At 39.7% G+C, this 20,617-nt stretch overlaps 1 protein-coding gene across 1 annotated transcript in view; it reads left to right on the forward strand.

The window, feature by feature from the left end:
- AOAH (acyloxyacyl hydrolase) overlaps nucleotides 1-20,617 on the forward strand; it is a 166,594-nt gene that overhangs the window by 34,223 nt on the left and 111,754 nt on the right. Inside the window, exons 3-4 of the mRNA XM_032401770.1 lie at nucleotides 4,916-4,982; nucleotides 12,720-12,819. Of these exons, the coding sequence (XP_032257661.1) occupies nucleotides 4,916-4,982; nucleotides 12,720-12,819 (167 nt within the window). The remainder of the gene's footprint in view (nucleotides 1-4,915; nucleotides 4,983-12,719; nucleotides 12,820-20,617) is intronic.

A 20,617-nucleotide genomic window follows, 5' to 3' on the forward strand; every position in this document is an offset into this window, starting at 1 on the left:
GGCACCTGGGTGGCTCAGTTGGTTAAGCGACTGCCTTCGGCTCAGGTCATGGTCCCGGAGTCCTGGGATCGAGTCCCACATCGGGCTCCCGGCTCGGCAGGGAGCCTGCTTCTCCCTCTGACCCTCTCCCCTGTCATGCTGTTTCTCTCTCTCTCTCTCTCTCTCAAATAAAAAATAAAAAAAAAATCTTTAAAAAAAAAAAAAAGACAGAGACTGAGGTCAAGCCTCTTAATTACTCTATAGTTCTTTACCATATAAATGTCCCATATTTTACTGACCCATCCCCCTATTACTGGATGTTCACAATCTATTATAAACCTTACTTTGTATTTTCATATCTCTGAATTAGAGAAAAAAGAGGAAAATATTATTACCATTTCACAAAAAAAGGAAAAAAGTGAAAAACAGTCATAATTATCATTAAGATTTATTTTGATTGGTTGTCATTTCTGTGTAATGGACCACACTGACACATATCACTGTTTGTACCTGGCGTTTGATTTTCTCTTTTTAGGCAAAGTTGTGTTGTTCAAAGATGAAAGGCTCAGTAAAAATCCTCCTTCCTAGATGACACTGTCCTAATGTACTAGTGAAATGTAATACAACATGGACCAAGATTGCTGGTCTTCAGGGTACGGTCTGGGCTCCTTCTGACTCAGCACAGGACATTTCAGAGTCTGCTGAGGTAAATGAGAGGCTGAAAGTCAGATTCTGGTAAAATAAAAGTTGACAATTTAACAAGGGAATCAAAGTAGGTATTTCAGTTTTCTGCAGTAGGTTACCTTTCAGTTGAAGAAATTTCAAAGGATTAAGAATGCTGCTTGGGGTTATTTTCTTTTATTAATTAGTGTTTTACCTCTGGATAGAAATAAGGTATTCAGTTCAGTAAAGGCTCTTTCATTTGACATACGTCAAGTCACGGTGGGCATTACTGTTGCCATTTTACGGATGTGGAAACCAGGGTGCAGAATGGCTATGCAGATTGTAGAGGGTGACAAAGATAGTTTGTCTCCTAGCTCAGGATTTCTCTTTCTTGAAATCAAAATGGGCCTGAACCATAGCCAGGAGAATGGGAGACAGAGGATGTGAAATTATGGACTTCAACACACAGGTATTATTTTTAAAATTATTTTTAAATAGTATTGCTTTTACCTCCAAAGCAAAACAAGTTCAGAAGACATAACCTTAGCAGACCGAAAGCATGTAAGCAGCATTCTTGAGAATAATCACTCAGTAAATCACGTTGGCCTTTCCTTGCCTGGGAAGATGATTTTTTTTTTAATTCTGCAAAGCATTACTGACCTTCAGTTTCACCTGCTGCTTTTGCTGCTGGCTCTCATTAGTAAACACCTTGGAAGAATCTCAGAATTGTTAATGGAAAAATGATTAATGGAATCATTCTCCCTAGGGGTCAGTAGACTCATATGCCCTGAGACCCTTGCTAGAACTTCACTTTCTTGGGTCACCTATGCAAAAATCTTATCTTCATGGAATATGATAGCTAAAAACTCGTGTAGATTTAAAATGAAGAGGGAAACTCTCTTCGCGTACTGGAGATTCTGAAAATCTACAAACAAACTAGAAAACAGAGCCTCAAAACTAGCTTTGTGGTTCGTTTAATCTCCCGGTGCTTCAAATTTCTCACCAGTACTTAGTGTATCACAGTACCTGCCATACCTGGAGTAGACGAAGCATCAAATAAAATGTTCTAAGTACGTTGAAATGCACTCTACAAATAACATGGGCTTTTGGAGTAAAAAATTTAATCTCTTACTAAACCATGTCCTAGATCTGTGATTTGGGGCCTTAAGCTCTCTAAACCTTAAGGTTCCTCCCTATAGAACAAGGGTAAGAATAAACACTCCCTCAAAAGGTTCTTATGAGAAACTTCTTCATGGTAAATGTGAAGGTGGATTACAACCTAGAATGTTCTGGGTTTTATTTACAAACACATGTATATATCTAATGTACGATGACTGCTCACTTGCTCCTTTTTAACCCTCTTTTGCCCTTGGGAATGGCCACATTTTTTTTCTCCTGTGCTGTTCCAAGTCTGACTCTGTAGAAATTAAATGCTCTTGTACCTTCCTGGTCACAAATAGTTTAACTGTATACATTTTACATCAGATAGGTGACTAGCAATATGTGAGCAACTATCTTTTCCATGGTTGTATCACTAACAGTGAAGTTACATCTGATCATGCTGACTGGGCTCTATCTGGCTTGCTCTGGAGACTTTGCATGACTCCACTCTGTACCCTTCTGTGCTGACCTAGAATTTAGCTGTCAAGGGGCCATCTCATGTTCCAAACCAGCCATTGCTCCAGGAGCCCCTTACTCTTAATCATCGCAGAATCCATCTGGGAAATGATCACAGAATCCATTCAAGAAATGGATCATTCAGATGGTCCTACTCAGAGAGCAAGGAGAAACTTGCAGCCACTCATTTCAACCTGAGCAAAACAGGGTTCTAAAAATACACACACACACACACACACACACACACACACACACACACCAACATCTTTTATTTTACCAGAAAGAAGGCAAATTTTCTCTTTCAAGCAGTACTGCAAGAGCAAAGTATTGCCCAGCTCTCAGCTAAACTAGTTCTACACTAGGCATACTTGAAACTCACTTGCGGAGTGCTTTGCCAATTCATGTAACTTTGAATGTCCGTTACATAATTCTCCCAAGTTCCTAGATGGTCTAGTGAAGGGGACTGAATCCCTTTCCCACATGTTTCAGATGAAGGAATTGAAACCCAGAAAGGGTAAGCAATTGAATGTCAGACAGGTGCTGAAATCCAGTCTCTGAGTCCTGTGACATCAGGGGTTCTTGACATGCCCACAGCAGTTCTCCTGAAATGGAGCATCCAGGGGGAAGAGGAGATGTTTTTATTTTAAAACAGGTATATTGAGGTATAATTCACCTACCATGCAATTCACCCATTTAAAATGTATAACTCAATGGCTTTTAATATATTCCCAGAGATGTATATTCTTCACCACAGTGAATTTTAGAACATTTTCATTATACTGAAAAGGACCCTCACACTTCTAAGCTGTCACCACCCCAAATATCTGTCCTCCCCAGACCTAAGCAACCACTAATCCATTTTCTATCTCCATGCACTTGCTTCTTCTGGACAATTCATATAAATGCAATTATGTTTCTTTCACTGAGCATAATGTTTTTAATGTCCATCAAAGTTGTGGCATGTAGCAGAGCTTCATTACTCTTCACAGCTGAATAATATTGTACTGCATGGATATAGCCCACTTAGTTCATTCATTCATTTATGAATGGGCATTTGGGTTGAATTGTTTCCACTTCTCGGCTATTTTAAATAATGTTACTATGAACATTCGTGTACAAATTTTTGTATGGATGTATATTTTTTATTCTTTTGGGTATATACCTATGAGTGGACTTGTTGGATCGTATGGCAACTGTATGTTGAACTATTTGAGGAACTGTCAGACCATTAACCAAGGTGGCTGCACCGTATTATGTTCCCACCAGCACTGTATGAAGATTCTAATTTCTCCACATTAGTACCTGCTATTATCTGTCATTTTTATTATAGCATATCATAGTGGGTGTGAAGTGGTATCTCGTGGTTTTGATTTGCATTTCCTTAATAGCTAAAGAGGTTGAGAATGTGTTTATTGGCCATTCGTGTATCTTTTTTGGAGAAAATCTATGCAGATGCTTTCTTTAGGTATTTGGTATCATTCACCAGTGAAGCCGTCTGGTTCTGAGCTTTTCTTTGGGGGAAGCATTTGATTACTAATTCAATCTCTTGTTATACATCTATCCAGATTGTTTATTTATTCTTGAGCCAGTTTTGGCAGCCTGTCTTTCTAGGAATTTGTCCATCTCATCTAGTTATCTAATTTGCTGTCAACAGATGTCATAATATTCCCCCATGGTTCTATAAGGTCAATGTGGGGATATAGTTTTAAGTTCCTACTTCAAAAGCACAGTGTGTTTGAAGTTCATGCTTTATTGTAGAAAAAAAAAGCCCTATGAATAGATCTATTGTAATACAAAAGAAATATTTACATTATTTACTCTTGAGTAAAAATGAAGTACTAGAGAGTTTTTATCCTGTCCTTTCACTACCCTACCCTCCAAACAAGTTATGGGTAGCCCAGTTTGAGATAAGCATGACAAGATAAATTCTCATCAGGGAGAGATTCCCATATTTTCTTAAGACAACCCATCTGTCTTAATTGTGCTAAGTTCTAATTCCCAAGGTTTCACAGTGGACTCACAAACTGGAAAAACAGGACCAGAGGGTTCACAAATTTCACTGTACAGATCAATCCACAAAGCATCCCTGTACTGTCACAATGGAGAGGAAGGAGATTGCTTTGTTAATGTGTGTGTGTGTTGGGGTCTGTGTGTCTGTGTTCTCTGGGCTAGATGGCAGTGCAGGGATCTTGACAGTCTCCTATCTCTGGAATACCAACAGCAAAAAATAAATAGCCGAAATGCAATCTTTTTTTCCCAAATGAACACGAAAGAAGAGTATTTTTAACAGAGCTATATTTCAGATTATTTACTTTACAGTGAGTCCTGTTTTATTTCAACAAAGGAGATCTTCACCAGATATTCCTTGCTGTACAAAAGAAAATAAAACCCAAAAATGTAACTTGTTTTTTTATAATAAACTGGTGATCTTTATCATGTACGGTAAACAAAGTGGCATTCACATAAACCTAAGATGATGTTTTAATGAATACATTAACTGTAACATTTCCCCTAAACCCTTATAATTAATCACTTGAATTAATGATAAATTAATCATTCAGCATCAATTCCTAGTAAAAGATGATTATTTTTAACTCATGTGTTAAATTCATCAGAATAAAAAATAATCTATTTCCCCTTCTTTATTTTTTCTTAGAAAAGCTGTTCTTGAAGACCACCTGCTATTTAGTGATAAGAATGTTTGGACCGGACCTCGTAAAACTGTGAGTATGCTGGCACATTAACCTGGGCCAGTTGCTGGGATGTGGGGGCAACAGGAAAGCTGCCAGGCAGCTGGATGTACTCACTGAACAAGGGCTTGAGCTGTGTTCCTGTTCTTGTTAGTAGCGGAACATTCAGACCTGACTCAGATCCGTTGCCACTCGAGGCAAAGGCTCCCCTTGAATTACATAGAATGTGGCACCTGGCTCGATTTCTCTTCAAGAGCCTTTCAGGAGGAATTTTAGCAACAAGTAACCAGATCCTACTGTCCGGACCTAAGCATTTAGCCCCTTCTCCTGAGCTCCCCAAAGAGCCCCGGCCTTTCCCTTGTCTCCCAGCTCAGGTCCCAGACCATGTTCTTAGGTTCTCCTCTCTCCCCCCTCAGGTTTCCTGGCTCTCTCCACAAGCCCTAGCCCTTGCCCCTCAGGATCCCACATGGGCGCCATTATAATCTGTCTGCTTCCTTCTTTCGCTTGTGTTTCTTTTTTGAGCTCAGGTGCACTGGATCAGATAAATCATATTCCTTCCTATTCATGGCATTTTCTCATCAACGATCCATACATGGCTTTCTTATATTTATTATTTGGTTACTTAGTTACTTTGAATAAAGTAATTACCTTCCAAACCCCCCACCCAAAACTAAGTCTAGGACCTTGATTATAATTTACTCTAACCATCCAGTCCCTCTGTCATTCATTCTCATGCTTTTCTCCATCCACTTAATAAACTCCATATTCATCTTTCTCTTGCTTTCCTTTTTCTGTAGTTTTAGTATACATGTATAAATGTATGTATAACATAACTTATGTTAATATATATTATGTTAAATTTATACATATTATTTATGCTAATAAATATGTGTAATATATATAAATAATAAATAGAATAAATATATGTAATATATTGATTATAATTAGTATATAAGAAGTATATGTCAATATAATAGAGAAAATTAATCTTACTCAAATATTAATGGATTAATAGCTTAATGATAATTATAATTAATGGTAAAATAATATAACTACATAAAATAATTAGAATTTTACTATATTTATTATATATATTTCTTTAAAACTTATTTATTTCTTTAGTTTATGAAGAGAGTATCCCATTGTATATAATCTTTTGGACCTACCACTTAGATTTATATGTCTAAGTTTCATCCATAACGTAACATAGTGTCATTGCTGTAGTTTATTTCCTCTGACTATGTAGACACTATTGTGTCACTACAAGAGTCTATTCCTTCATTCTCCCATTGATGGGTTTTTGGGTTGTTTACTGGTTTTTCTTTCTTGTGAATGGTATTATGATGAATATTCTTATGGGGTTCCTCTTTTATATGCCACTAGCCTCAAAGCAGAGAGGCTCAGAGGCATCATTTCCCACAACTAGGTAGCCTAGAGTTGCAGAATTTTATTTTATTTTTTTAAAAGATTTTATTTATTTGAGAGAGAGAGAGAGAATGAGAGAGAGAGAGCATGAGGGGGGGAGGGTCAGAGGGCGAAGCAGACTCCCCGCCAAGCAGGGAGCCCGATGCGGGACTCGATCCCGGGACTCCAGGATCATGACCTGAGCCGAAGGCAGTCGCTTAACCAACTGAGCCACCCAGGCGCCCTAGAGTTGCAGAATTTTAAAGACGAGGGGAACTTAAAATCATACGGTCCACAGTGGTCATCCGTGCTAAGTTGTGCTGTATACCTGCCTCCATCAATATGTACCTCATTCTGTTATAAGTGATCTCTAATGAGCCCCGGACTGGGAGTGTTTGGAAGGCAAGGATGCTTTCTTTTTAACTCCTACTTCTATTACTGTTCCTGCTCCCTAACTGGATTCTAGGCTTGCAGTCCTGCCTATTGGCCTGGAAGTTGACAATCCACATTCTAGCTGGCCAAATATCTTTTAAATGCCAAACTAATATGGCACAAACATAAAGTTCTTCAGTCTTCACACCTTTTGCAGGATTCCTTAGTGATATACACAGGGCTATTTATAAATCAGTCCCTGAGGACATTTTCAGATTCATCCCTCCACACTCCAAACCACTTGTAATTCCCCACACACACCAAGAGGTTTTGGCCTCAGGACATTTGCATAAGATGTTCCCCCTGCTTGGTGCCTCTGAAACCTCTACCCCCAGACAAATTCTACTTCTTTAGACCTCAGTTCCAGGGTCTCTTCCTCTGGAAGCTTTCCTGACCCTCTGCAGGCTAAGACAGACAACACTTCCACTGCTGTCACCACCACCACACACACACACACACACACACACACACACACACACACACTCACACACTTCTGGGACCCCGTGCAAACCCCTAGCACAACACTTACCACATCTATGTGTAATTTCATTCTCCGTGGACTTTTCTGAGTTGCTAACTAGATTGAAAGCCTTCTGAGAACCAGGACTGCATTTTATTCATCTCTGCATCTCTAGGTACTTAGCAAAATACTGAATATGTGGAAGGGAGGGAGGGAGAGACGGAAGGTGGAGGAGAAAGAGAGGGCTTTGTATCTTCAGGGCTTGGTGCTATATTTGAGTCTTCAATATATATTGAAGGCCTTCCATAAATGCTTGTTGAATTAATTATTTTATTAATTATTTTAAAAGAAAAAAAGTATCACTACAGATGAGCTATGACTAGACTGCTCCAAAGAAACTGCTTGAACATATTAAAACAGAAAAAGAACTTTTTAGCCTATCCATTGAATCTGCTTATATACCTAGTATGAGGTATATGAGTGCTCTGGGGGAAATGTCAGCTTGACCAGAGAGGTTCTGCTGGGCCTGGATCAGGGAACCAGAGAGGTAGGTGGAAAAAAGTCACAGAAGCTAAAGAGGGCAGTGCATGCAGATACCCAAAAGGGGGAGCCAGAGATTAGCTACCACGTGTATTGGGAGTAAAAGGGCTGTGGCCTAGGTTGGTTGAGAAACCCATTGTTCTTCTGTAGCTGGCTGGAGAGTGGCAAGTGCAAGAGACATAAGCACAAGGATCAGAGAGGACAGACAGACACTATACTACGTACTGCAGATGTGAACTGTACAAGGGACAGTCCCCATCTCAAACGACAACAAATGAACACAAGGTGTTATAGAAGAATCGTCCCAGCAAACCACCAAAAGAGGGCCACTCCCTGAGTAGGTGGCAGGGAGGGGAGGACATTTTTTCCTTTGAGATGACTTAAAGTCCTAAGACAACAAATTCTCATTAGTATTGGGTGGGCCATTTGAAGAAAGACATATGTAGTAAATCATCCCTCTTCATGGTTCTGTCCACCATTAGTTTGACTTGTTAGTAATTTTCCAGTACCCATATTAGTTGTTTGCTGATAGACATTTCTCCTCTTATAGTGTGCTCTTCTTACAACTTGTTTTAATCAATCACATACAGTTTGGGGTTGATATAGGTGCTGAAAATGACAAACTTATGATTTAGTTTTACCTGAATTTCAGGCTTCCAGTATTAAATGTGTTTCCTAACCCAGAGGGCATCCCTCCTCATTATTTCATACCAGTCGATTCTCAATGATTCAGCAATTACATTTCCTGCCCATTGACAAGCCACAGGATGTTTTTGGGAAGTGGGACACCTGAGCACTCAGGCATTCCCCCAAGAACCTGGGTCATACAGGGAGGGGATAATTCTAGGAGCAACCAATCCTAGCCAGTGACCACGTGCTAGGTCCTCCTCTACCTGGTTTTGACCTCCATCATGCCATTTGTTGCCATAGCAAGCCTGATCCTTGTCTTCTGTACATCTCACCTTGCTTCCTGGGATTTATTTATGCTTTCCTCCAAATCATAAACTCTTGTATTCCAAACCTAGGAGCTCTCAGAGATCAGGAGAGGCCTAAGCTACTAACATTTTTTAGAAGAAAATGTGTAACGGGGTTTATAACATAGTATGCCTTCAATGTAATTAATGTATTTTTTAGACACCAAAAACACAAAGCAATATCTGTGCCATCACAAGATAATTACAGCAGTCCCCCCTTATCCAGAGGGGACACATTCCAAGGCCCCCCAGTGGATGCCTGAAATCAGATAGTACTGAACTATATATACTATTTTTTCCTATACATACATACTTGTGATAAAGTTTAATTTATAAATTAGGCATAGGAAATGATTAACAACCATAATAAAATAGAACAATTATAACAACACACTGTAATATAAGTTATGTAAACGTGATCTCTCTCTCTCTCTGTCTCTCTCTCTCTGAAAATATTTATTGCACTGTACTCACCCTTCTTCTTGTGATGATGTGAGATGATAAAATGCCTACATGATAAGATGAAGGGGGATGAATGACAAGGCATTGTGATGTAGCATTAGGCTACTTTTTTTTTCATTATGTTCAGTTAGCCAACATATAGTACATCCTAAGTTTTTGTTGTAGTGTTCAACGATTCATTAGTTGCATATAATACCCAGTGCTTATCCCAACACGTGCCCTCCTTAATACCTATCACCTGATTACCCCATCCCCCCCACCCCTCCCTTCTGTAACCCTCAGTTGTCTCCTGGAGTCCAGGGTCTCTCATGGTTTGCCTCCCTCTCTGATTTCTTCCCAGTTATCCCTCCCTTCTCCTGTGGTCCTCTGCTCTATTACTTATGTTCCACATATGAGTAAAACCATATGATAGTTGTCTTTCTCTGCTTGACTTATTTCACTTAGCATAATCTCCTCTGGTCCCATCCATGTTGATGTAAAAGTTGGATATTCATCTTTTCTGATGTCTGAGTAATATTCCATTGTATATATGGACCACATCTTCTTTATCCATTTGTCTGTTGAAGGGCATCTCGGCTCTTTCCACAGTTTGATAATTGTGGACTTTGCTGCTATGAACATTGGGGTGTATGTGCTACTCTTGACCTTCAGATGATATGTTAAAAGGAGAATCATCTGCTTCCAGACCACAGTTGACCACCAGTCACTGAAACTATGGAAAGCAAAACCACAGATAAGAGGGGGACTAGTGTACAAGATTTAGAGAAATGAACAAATTCATAGTGTGCTATGGGTGTGGTCCAGAAATTGGATAAAAGTATTAAGTTGCATGAGGAAGATCTTCTTTCAGTGTTGTGAGTATATCTCTGTGACTATATATTAATATATAAACTTTCTTTGAAAGTGATGTCAAGGTCTAAATTTGAGAGCTTTCATGTGTGGAAGGCCCTATCCTCACTCCCTGCCATAGGCTGTTACTCTGTCTATTAACCTGTCTGTTAACCCTGACCTTGCTCCCTTCTTTTGATTTATGGTGATGATCATCATCATTGACTTCATTCTACTATGATCCTAATTAAACTTGTTAATTAGCTCTGCCAAATGTGTTGATGCCTCCTCCCCCACCACCCCTGGTCCCCCACCACCCCTGGTCCCCCACCACATGCCTCATTCCTACACACCTCTATACCAGTAAGGGTAGTAAAAAGAAGTGAATTAAAATGTGACTATTTTGGGGTGCCTGAGTGGCTCAGTCGTTAAGCGTCTGCCTTTGGCTCAGGTCGTGATCCCAGGGTCCTGGGATCGGGCCCCATATTCGGCTCCCTGCTTGGCAGGAAGCCTGCTTCTCCCTCTCCCACTCCCCCTGCTTGTGTTCCTGCTCTCACTATCTCTCTCTCTGTCAAATAAATAAAATCTAAAAAAAAATAAATAAAATGTAACTATTTTGGTCTTTTTGCTGCTATAGGAAAATAATATTGGGTGGGAATGGTTATTATGAATTTGGAGATTTCCCAAGGATTTCACATTTTATGCATTACCTGAGCTTTCTGCCCCATGGCTCGTAAAGAGCACATATGCTACTTTGCCACTTCTTTGCATCTTGTACATTCTAGTGGTCTTACACTTGTCTGGATTTATGATGCTCAGCATTTTCTATTCTTGTCCAAAGGACTGTTTCTCACTTTCAGTCTTCTGATGATGAAGCTCTGATCTTAGAGGACTCTGGGAAGAGCACCACATACCTAGTTCTCCTCTCCTATTCCTCAGTGTAGAGACCATCAGCCTCACTCTCTGACTGTGGGGACCCCGTTTCCACTCCTGTAATCAAGTTCACTTACTTGAAATTGTGCTCTATTTGCAGAGAAAATGAATAGGTCTTGAAATCATATGATTAGTTGGTGGTCCTGGATTACCACAGATGGGATTATTGGCTGTAGGTTAAAAAAAAAAAAAAAAGTTAAGCAGAGCCCTATTTATCACTCTCCTGAGCCCACTAAATATTAGACCCCCATAAAAACAGCAGTCATCAGCTAAATAAACGAACCATTAAGTTGAGGACAGATGTGTGAAAACAGCCACCCTCTCCTGATTACTGACCCTTAGTAGACATTAGTTTGCTAATGGACTTTATCTGCTATATACAGCTTGACCCTCAACTTAGAAGATGTGACTTCCTTTTATACTTTAAGTTACCTTCCCCTCCACCTCTCATGAAGGAGCCCTGGGGCCAAGCAGATGACTCTCTTTCTCCCTCTTAACTTAGATGCTCACAAAAGCTTAAGAAGCCATCTTGCCAGGCCTCAGACAGAGATGGAAACGGGACTTGGAAGCCCCCAGGAACACAGGGGCACGTTCTCCCCAGGCTTCCTCACTGCACAAACTGGGTTCTGACCCCTGAACCCCATCCTACAGATTAGTTTTCCAAATGCTCAGTCCACATGGCAGAAAATGACATTATAGTCCCAAGTCACTATAGCTCCTATTATTCTGGGAACAGCCCAGAATGAAGTTGAAATCTTTAGTACTAATTCTAAATTTCCATAAGAGAGAATCTGACTGATCCTGCTTGTCCAGTGTCATCCAGTGAGGTCCAATCAACGGGCCAAGAGATAGGGAGTACAAACACAGTTGCCGGGAACCTGCCCCTATGGGTGAAGGGAGACTGTTAAATGATCATGTGAGCTGGGAAGAAACCCCAAAAAGTATCTTCTAAAATCTAGATCTGTTTTTCTGAGATTAGTCTCTAGATATTACCAACCTATGTTTATAGATTCTTTTTGTTTTGGTTTTGGTTTCGTTTGGGTTGGGTTTGAATCAATTATTTCCTTGAAATAGTTACTAAAAATCCATACTCTATTTGTTCCTTCATTTGAAGCAGCACATTGTTCTCATTCTTCTTGGTAAGAAGAGTTTGGGGAGTGTCAGGTAGAAAATTGGTATGGAAGGTTTGTTTTAGCCCCTTCAAACTAGATTAAACCAAAATATTTGAAAACACTTTCCTTATACCATCCTGGGGCAGGGGGAGTCAACTATATTGTATTTTCTTCCAAAAGAAATATATTTATTTTAAAGGGAAAGAAAGGATTTGGATTATGCCTTAAAAATAATTTTAGGTGTTTAAGGCTTTATCACACGTGATTTTTTTGCTATAAGACCTAGCAAACTTTAAAATATTGTTTCCATCAAATGATACCCCTCTCCATTTTTCCTTTCCCAGTTGTATTTGTGGCTTCTTCTGAAAAGAATCACAGTGCCCATGTGAGAGGCTGACCACAGCTCAGTGCTGTCTGTGTCCCCTTCCCACCCCCAGGACCTTATTCTAAACAGAGGAGAGAACAACGCGGCAGGAGATCGTTATGATCTGGCAGCTACATGGGGCTGGACTCAAACACCAAGCTAGAATCCATTCTGGGGATTTACCTTCCTTTGAAATAAGTTCTATTTCCTAAATGCCCGAGAGATCTTAAATAGCCTTTGTTCTGTCCCATTTCCCTCCAGGCTTAGCACAGATATGAATGCAGATGTGTTGTGTCATACCCTGGAGTTTTGTAAGCAGGACCCTGGCCAACCATTGTGTCATCTCTACCCGCTTCCCAAGGTGAGTGGGTTTTCACTTTGAATGTCAGATTATGGTGACATGCAAGCCCTTTGGAAATGTTGTAAAGGGAGGTTCAGCTTCGCTGGCTCAGGGGTTTGGGAACAGAGAGAGGCAAAATGACATTTTCAATTACATCCTGTGAAATAATGTTGCCCTAGACCCTTCCCCCCACCCCATGCTGCCAAAGAATGTCTTTCCTATTTAACTATCGTAGACTATAATCTAGAGGTGGGCTGGCAGTAGGTGGGAAATCTAACCAGCCAAGAAGATAAGAGATTAAATTTCTCTCTACCATTTAAAAATCAAGCAGGTCACTTTTGTAGAAAGATAAACTCATCCAGTTTGCCCAGGACTTTCCTGGGATAAGCCCTGAAAGTCCCACATCCTGGGAAAACCTGAGCAGTTGGTCATCCTAGTCTGAGCTTTATTGTACTCACCCAAAAATGGATATAATAAAATGCCTAAAATACCTCCTTCATAGGTTTGTTGTGGGAAGTAAGTTAGCTAATACACCCAAAATGCTCAGCACGATACCTGCTACATAAAAACGTGTTAGTAGAAGTGTAGACAATATCATTATTATCAATATCATTATTATTCAGATAGCTCTTCAGAACACCCTGTGTGCATTGTATCATGTTGGACAATTTTCAATTGGAAGACAGCAGACACGGCTGCAAATGTTGACAATATTCTCAGCTCATATTCTGAGTGAAAGTATAATATTAAATCTGGTTAGGCCTCAAAATATTGATTTTTCAGAAGCTTCCTATAAATAAATTAATTAATTAAAATAAAATAAAATAAAATTCTATGCTTCCTATTCCAGAATTGTAGTTTTTCTGTGTATGACACAATAGGTTTCTGTTTTATATGTCATTTCCTTTTTATTCTCATTGAATTAAAGTCAGTTTAACACTTTGTGGCCTAACCAATGAACATGATGCTTCTGACTGACAGCATTAAATATCATAAGCCTGTCCCCTTGAGAAGGAAAAGAGGGGTGTGAATACCTGGAGTATAAGTGCATGTCATGCTTCCGAGGTCCTTGACTGCATGTCAATTACATTTCCCCGAATTCTACCTGAGAAGCTTTGAAATCCACTAGTTTCTAGAAGGGATAGGAACTTTTAATTAAAATTTTTTTTCATGTGTTCAAATAGCATGTGAATATGGTATCATAATATTCGCTATTTGATAATGCACAGAGGAAACGTGTCTCTATGTACAAAGGCGTGTGATACAGGTTTTTTGTCATTTCCTTTCCTTAAATAACATCATGTTATATATACATCACAACCCTAGTTATACATAGTCACAAAATGTTCAACTTTAAACTGTCCTATGTAAAATGACATTCTTTATTTTCGTACCCTATGGAGTTTATACCCAGAATACCATTTTCTTGTCTTCCCATCACAACACCCTTTGCAGTTCCTAATTTGGGAGTGTTTCAGCCATCCTAGCTGGCTGGGAGGGAGTGGGAGGATTTCACCCTAGAAATGGCTCAGCTTGCACCCCAGCAGGGCTCAGCTTGACGTTCCCCCAGTCGATGTTCTGGACCTTCATCCTTCTCCTCAAATCCCCGTCACCAGCATCCATCCCTACAAGTGCCCCAAAGAAGAGGGGCATTTGGTGCAAACATGGACAGCTTCACTCTCTTCTGCCTTCAAGATTTCTTTAATAGCAACAACTGATACTTCCTGAAGACTCACTATCCTACATGGTGCTGCGCTTACCCTTCACCTTATTTAGTCCCCCAGACAACTCCAGGATGGAGGCACCATTGTTTATAATGACCCCTTTTTTTAATGTTGCAGAAACTGGGGTAAAGAGGTTATGTAACTTGCTGAAAGTCGCTCCCTTAGGAAAGAACAGAACTGGGATTCGTATCCCTAGCCTGCTGAGAGTGGATAGTTAATCTCTTATCCATTGTCAGTGTTTCTGAAAATCCTTCCTGGGGTGTCTCTTCACCTCAGTCAGCTGAAATCCCACCATCACAAATAACCAATGTCAAAATGTTGGATGTTTTCCTTTTAATTTTTAAATTAATTATTATTATATTGATTTTTTTGAGAGTTATGATCGTGTATATGTAATTTTTTACTCTACTTTTCCCCCTTAACATTAAACTTTGAGCGTGTATTTTTTAATGGTATATATCAGACCTTCTTTTCATTTCCATGGCACAAATTACACCTACAAAGCAGGTGTGAGTTAGTAGGTGGAATTACCTACCTACTAAAGATGTAAATAATTTCCAGCCTGCTGCCAGATGCCTCCCTCATGACTGTCCCAGTCAATACCTACCCCACAGTGTAGCCACTGTTCTAAAATCTATCACCACAGGTTAGTTCATTCATATAAAGTTCTGTTCTTGAATGTCATATCAATGGAATCATACAATATGGTCTTCTCCGTGTCTGATATTTTTTTGCCTGTGAGGGTCATTGTGTTTTGCGTGTGTAACAGTATCACTGCATGAAGGATTCCCACAATCATCCTTTGATGTAACTCCTACTCTAGCTTCCTAGTTAGTCCAATCAAATTCTGCTCTTGCCTGCTTTCCAAAAAATTCTCCAGATGCCAGAAAGGCCTTTCTATGAAGTAAATTTGATCTTGTCACTCTACCTCAGTGCCTTGCTGTGGAAATCAGTTTCTCCCTCATTCTTCAACTGGGTGGACTTCCTGTCCTTCAGATCTCAGCTCACGTGTTGCTTCTTCAGGGAGTCCATCCCTGACTCGTCCTACATACCCTTCTTGTTGAAGCTCTTGTAGGCCCCTCCACGGAACCTGCCTTGTTTTAATGAACAAGTGTTTAATGAACAATGAACATGATGCTGCTTCCTGGGATAAGCCCTGAAAGTCCCACATCCTGGGAAAACCTGAGCAGTTGGTCACCCGGGTGATTGCCTGTCTATCCATCTCTCCCACTAGGCTATCACCTCCAGGAGGACTCCGCCTTGGTCACCACTGTACACCTAGTGCCTAGGATGGTGCCTCACACATAACAAAGAAGTATTTGTCAAATGAATAAACAAAGTGCCACTAGCTTCTCATTTGCATCATTGATGGAAATTCTGATTTCCCTTACTTCATGGACACATTAATTTTCCCAGTGCCTATCTCTGTGCCCAGGTTATGATTTCTATATTGCCTACCCAGTTAGGTATACATTTTCACTTAGCATTTCAGGATTCTCAAAAAGCCTTCCTGGACTTCCATGGTTATCCTTGTGTACCCCCTGCTGCGGCCAAAATGGAGTGATTGGCTCTCTCTTGAGCTCACCTTAACCTTCCCACCTCTGTACCCTTGTTCTCAATCATTCCTCCACCCAGGATGTCCTGTCAATACCGGGCCCACCCTTCGAGCTCACATCTCTGTCACTTTCTCTGTAGAATAATTCCTAATCCTTTCCACAAAATATTAACTCTGCTCTCCACCAGCATCATAAATACCTTTTGAAGTACTACGATGTGCCAATGTTGTTCTAAATACTTTATGTACATGAATCATTTAATCTTATGAAATAGGTATTGTTGTTGTCCGCATGTTATAGATGAGGAAAGTATAGCACAAAGATATTAAAATATTAAGTTTACATAGATTTTCTTATTAAGATGTAAGCTTATCAAGGTGGCAGGTCTGCATCTTGCCCGTCTTTGTTGCTTCCATTGTGCCAGGCACGTGTTTGGTGTCTGGATAATACACCAGCGCTGCACTTGACATGTGTGATCTCATTTAACGGTGCTCCTAGGGGGTGGGGGTTATTTTACAGGTGAAGAAATTGAGCCTAGGAGAAGTTAAGAGATTACAAAGTTAATAAGTGGCAACGAGAGGATTCAGCCCCAGGTCTGTTTGTCTTTAAAGCCCAAGCTCTTCCCCACTGTGCTCTAGGCCTCACTGCTGCTCCTGGGGTATAGTTACTTTTAATTGAACCACTGCTCCTGGGCCAGTAATTTCTCACAAGCAAGACTCCGTACCCTCAGTGTCCTGCTTTGCATGTGTTTCCGATTCTGGTAAAATACAAATAATGCCACATGAGTCATTGCCCCTGTGAAATGCATGCTGCAGGGTGGAGGGGAAAAAGGGGTCCTTCTGCTCCAGGGAGCTAGTGGGCGGAATCCAGCAGTGTAGAGCAATGGGATCTGACTTCAGTAGGAACAAATGTACAAGTGGAACCACATTTAGGGACCTTAATAAACTGCCCGTCATCTATGGCACAGTTGACATTCCAAGCCCACTTTTTGCCCATCCTTTAGCTATGGCTCATATCATTATCTACCATGTGCTCAAAATGACAAACGTCATCCATAATTAACTGAAGCAAGAAACAATCTACAATGTTCAGCTGGCACCAGGAGGAGGGGGGCGGGGGGGTTGGAAAGGAGGACAAGACAGGATAGGAAAGGAACAGAAAGAAGAAAATTGCAGACTGCATTGTAAAGACCACCCAGATGGTTCTGTGTTACCTACTTTGAGGGGATTATTTATACCACTCCTACTCTCATTTGCATCCAAAACAAGGCAATGCCTGCTGCTGGAACGTGCACGCGCGCATGCTTGCATGTGTGCATAAGCAGGACCCTGACACTGAAAATGGAATGCAGTTCCTTCATGTGTACCTTGTCACGCTTGAGTCGTGTCTTTATTAGATCAGTGTTAGAGTGCACCCATTGGGCCAGGAGCGGATCCTCCTCAGCTTTATGCTGCTCCCTCCAGGCATACCCTGTAACTTGGAACAGACGCCCTTCCTAACCACCCCAGAGCTGCAGGGACATGCTACATTCACAAACATCTCAAAGGCATAGTCAAGACCTACTTCACACCACTTTGATCCACATTAAAAGAGAATTATATTCGAGCATGTGCTCTAGTGCAGATAGATTCTCCTTATTTCCCCGGGGCCTCCAACCCATTTAAAGGGCTGTGGGCAATGGGAGGGGGGAGTCAGGAATGAATTTGCTTTAAGATTCCATTCTACCAGTTGTGCTTGTTCAATGTAAACATCGCAGGTAGGAGAAGGGGCCTCAAGCAAAGGAAGAGAGGTAGCCAGATGCCAGCTCTATATGGGAAAAGAAACATAGATATATTTATCACTGGGTGAGGGAGAGTGAGAGGGAGGCTGGAAATGTAAACAAGGGGCAGATTGGAAGGGCTTCCAGTGTTAGAGTCATTCAAATACTGGAGTAAAAATTAAGCATGTTTTGATATTTATTTCACACAACAAATTTTAAGTACTTGAAATCAGTCAAACAGATTATTTAGTACATTTCAAATACAAAAATCCATAAACAAGTAAAATGCAAATATACTGAAATATACATTAAATGTATTCTAATATAAAAATAAAATATTGCTTCAAAGAAGCAGTACATAAAATAAAGTTTAATTGGGGTTATACATGAAATGCGATGATCTTTTTTAAGTCATCTTAGTCTATCATGAGGTCATCCTTTAGCTATGAAAAACTTCCCAGTTATTTCTCATTTGTCATCATCTTCCTATCTCATCTCACGTAAATGGTGATTCTAATGCAGACACCATCTTAATACCAATTTTAAAAATTATTTTAGAAAAATAATAAACTGCTGTAAGGGGACCCATTGCCTTAGGAAAGCAATCCAGACTTTGAAATGGCCTTTTCCTGAGTGAGTCTGATTGCCGCAGGAACCCGAAGTTCTCCAGTGCAGAGTGTATGGGAGTGTATGCATACACAGGGAACTCATGCTTCCTTGGGACCCAAATTACCACAAGGCTGACATAAAAAAGCTTGGGAAGGAGTAAGTTTGTACTCTTTTTATGAGAAAATGTCACATGACAAATTCTTGTTCAACTGAGACATAAATAAGCTGATCTCAGGAACTTACTTTCATTTCTTAAATATTAAGTGTAAAATAAAATATCTAGCATCTCTTTTAATTGAAGATCTCAGGTAGTAAGGTTTAGGAAAAATTACAAATAGACTGGAATTGAACATTTTCTAAGATTCATGAATCACTACATTTCATTCTGTACAGTGCTTTCAGATGTGTGAGCTAATCTTCCCCAAAGTTTTTCAATGAATTCCGTTTTGTCCAATATGGTGTGTGTGTGTGTGTGTGTGTGTGTATTTGGGTAAATTTCTCTACTCCATCTCTGTTTAATAAGACCCAAGTCTCTAAAGTCCGCCTTTGTCCTCTCAACATTGTAATTATGACTTGCCTTTTTTGTGTGTGGCATGTGCACAGAAAATAAAAATGAATTCAGCGCTCTCAGTTAAACAGAATCTCTGTGTCAAACAAGGAAGGAGAAAAAGTTACTTCCTCTGTCATCATCACTACATTGGAGTTTCCATGGCTACTGACATGGACAATTCTAGCAAAATAACAGCTAAAAACTAAACAGAAGCTTCTCTTCCTATTTGGTTGTCTGGTCAACGTCTCCAATTTGTATTTGCTCTTCCCGTGTTCTCCACCCTAACTCTGTAGAGTATATGAGTGTTTTCTCACACATCCAAGCTTAGGGGGAAACAAATCATTAAATAATAAAGAACCATTTTTGTGATCATCAGAATTTCAGGTTAAGGAAATTTCCTTCTTGAATGATGGCTGATCTTCAACTGTGACTTGGCAAACTATTAAAAAATCAAATGTTACTTGTGAAGGGAACATACATTCAAGGAAGAGTAACCTACAATTTTGGAGCATTTTTTTTGTGTACTACCTCACTACTCTGGAAGAGTTAATAAAATTTTCCACTTTATAAACCCATGTTTGTACCTAGAAGTAACTGGGACCAGAAATGGTACTAAGGTCAAAAGTGTCTTGGGTGAAATTGATAGGCTTTTAAGGCATAAAGAGTCATTCTTTTATTCTTGCAATAGACTTTACTAAGCTCCTATTGTGTGACAGGCACACATTAAGGCTGAATGATAAAAGGCAATGACAAAAACAATTTGAGTTGTTACACCCGTACCAAAAGCTGGCCTACATACTTGTCATATAGCATTTAAATTCCTTCCACACAATTGCAGGCTTATTCTGTTATCCAAATTTTACAGACAAATCAAAATTCAAGCAAATTGCTGGTTGTGGAGTTGTTTATTTGACAATGTTTGTAAAGTTCCTATTTAAACATCTCAGGAAATTTTGAACAATGAGATAAATGACAGGGGGATATAGCCTTCTAGATGTGGAAAAGTCGAAAAGGGAATAGAATATATTGCCTAAAAATAAACCCAAGTGCATTGGAGATTCTTGTTTTTGATAAAAATAGCATTTCAAATCAGTGGTACAACACTGGCTTATGCAATAAATGGATGGAACTAAAGACTAGCCATTCGGAAATAAAATTTAAGCTAAATGTTTATTTCTTACAGCAAAATAAAACCCAAATGAATTAAAGGTTGAATCATTAAAAATGGAACCATAAAAGAAGAAAAATCTGAGCAATTTTATTTGTAATTTGTGATACAGAAGTCAGATGAATACATCTGACTAATAAAAAACCTGCCAAACACAAAGTCAAAAAAAATAGTAAATGGGGAGAATGTTTTTGTAATATGCCACACAAAGAATTGTTTTTCCACAATTCAAAGAGCTTTTATAAGATCAAAAAGAAAAAAAAAAATGAGCAAAGGCCACAAACAATTAGTTTGTAGAAAAGGAAGATCAAAGGACCAAAAATGTAGGGGGAAATACCAATCTTCTCATAACTAAAAGGGTGAAAATTAAATGAGATTCCAACTATCTCTTATGTATTTTGCCTCCACAAAACTCTTTGAAAGTCATTAGACAAGAAATTATCGCAGCAACAG

Source organism: Phoca vitulina, unplaced genomic scaffold (assembly GCF_004348235.1).
Source record: "Phoca vitulina isolate PV1807 unplaced genomic scaffold, GSC_HSeal_1.0 scaffold4, whole genome shotgun sequence".
Lineage (NCBI taxonomy): Eukaryota > Metazoa > Chordata > Mammalia > Carnivora > Phocidae > Phoca > Phoca vitulina.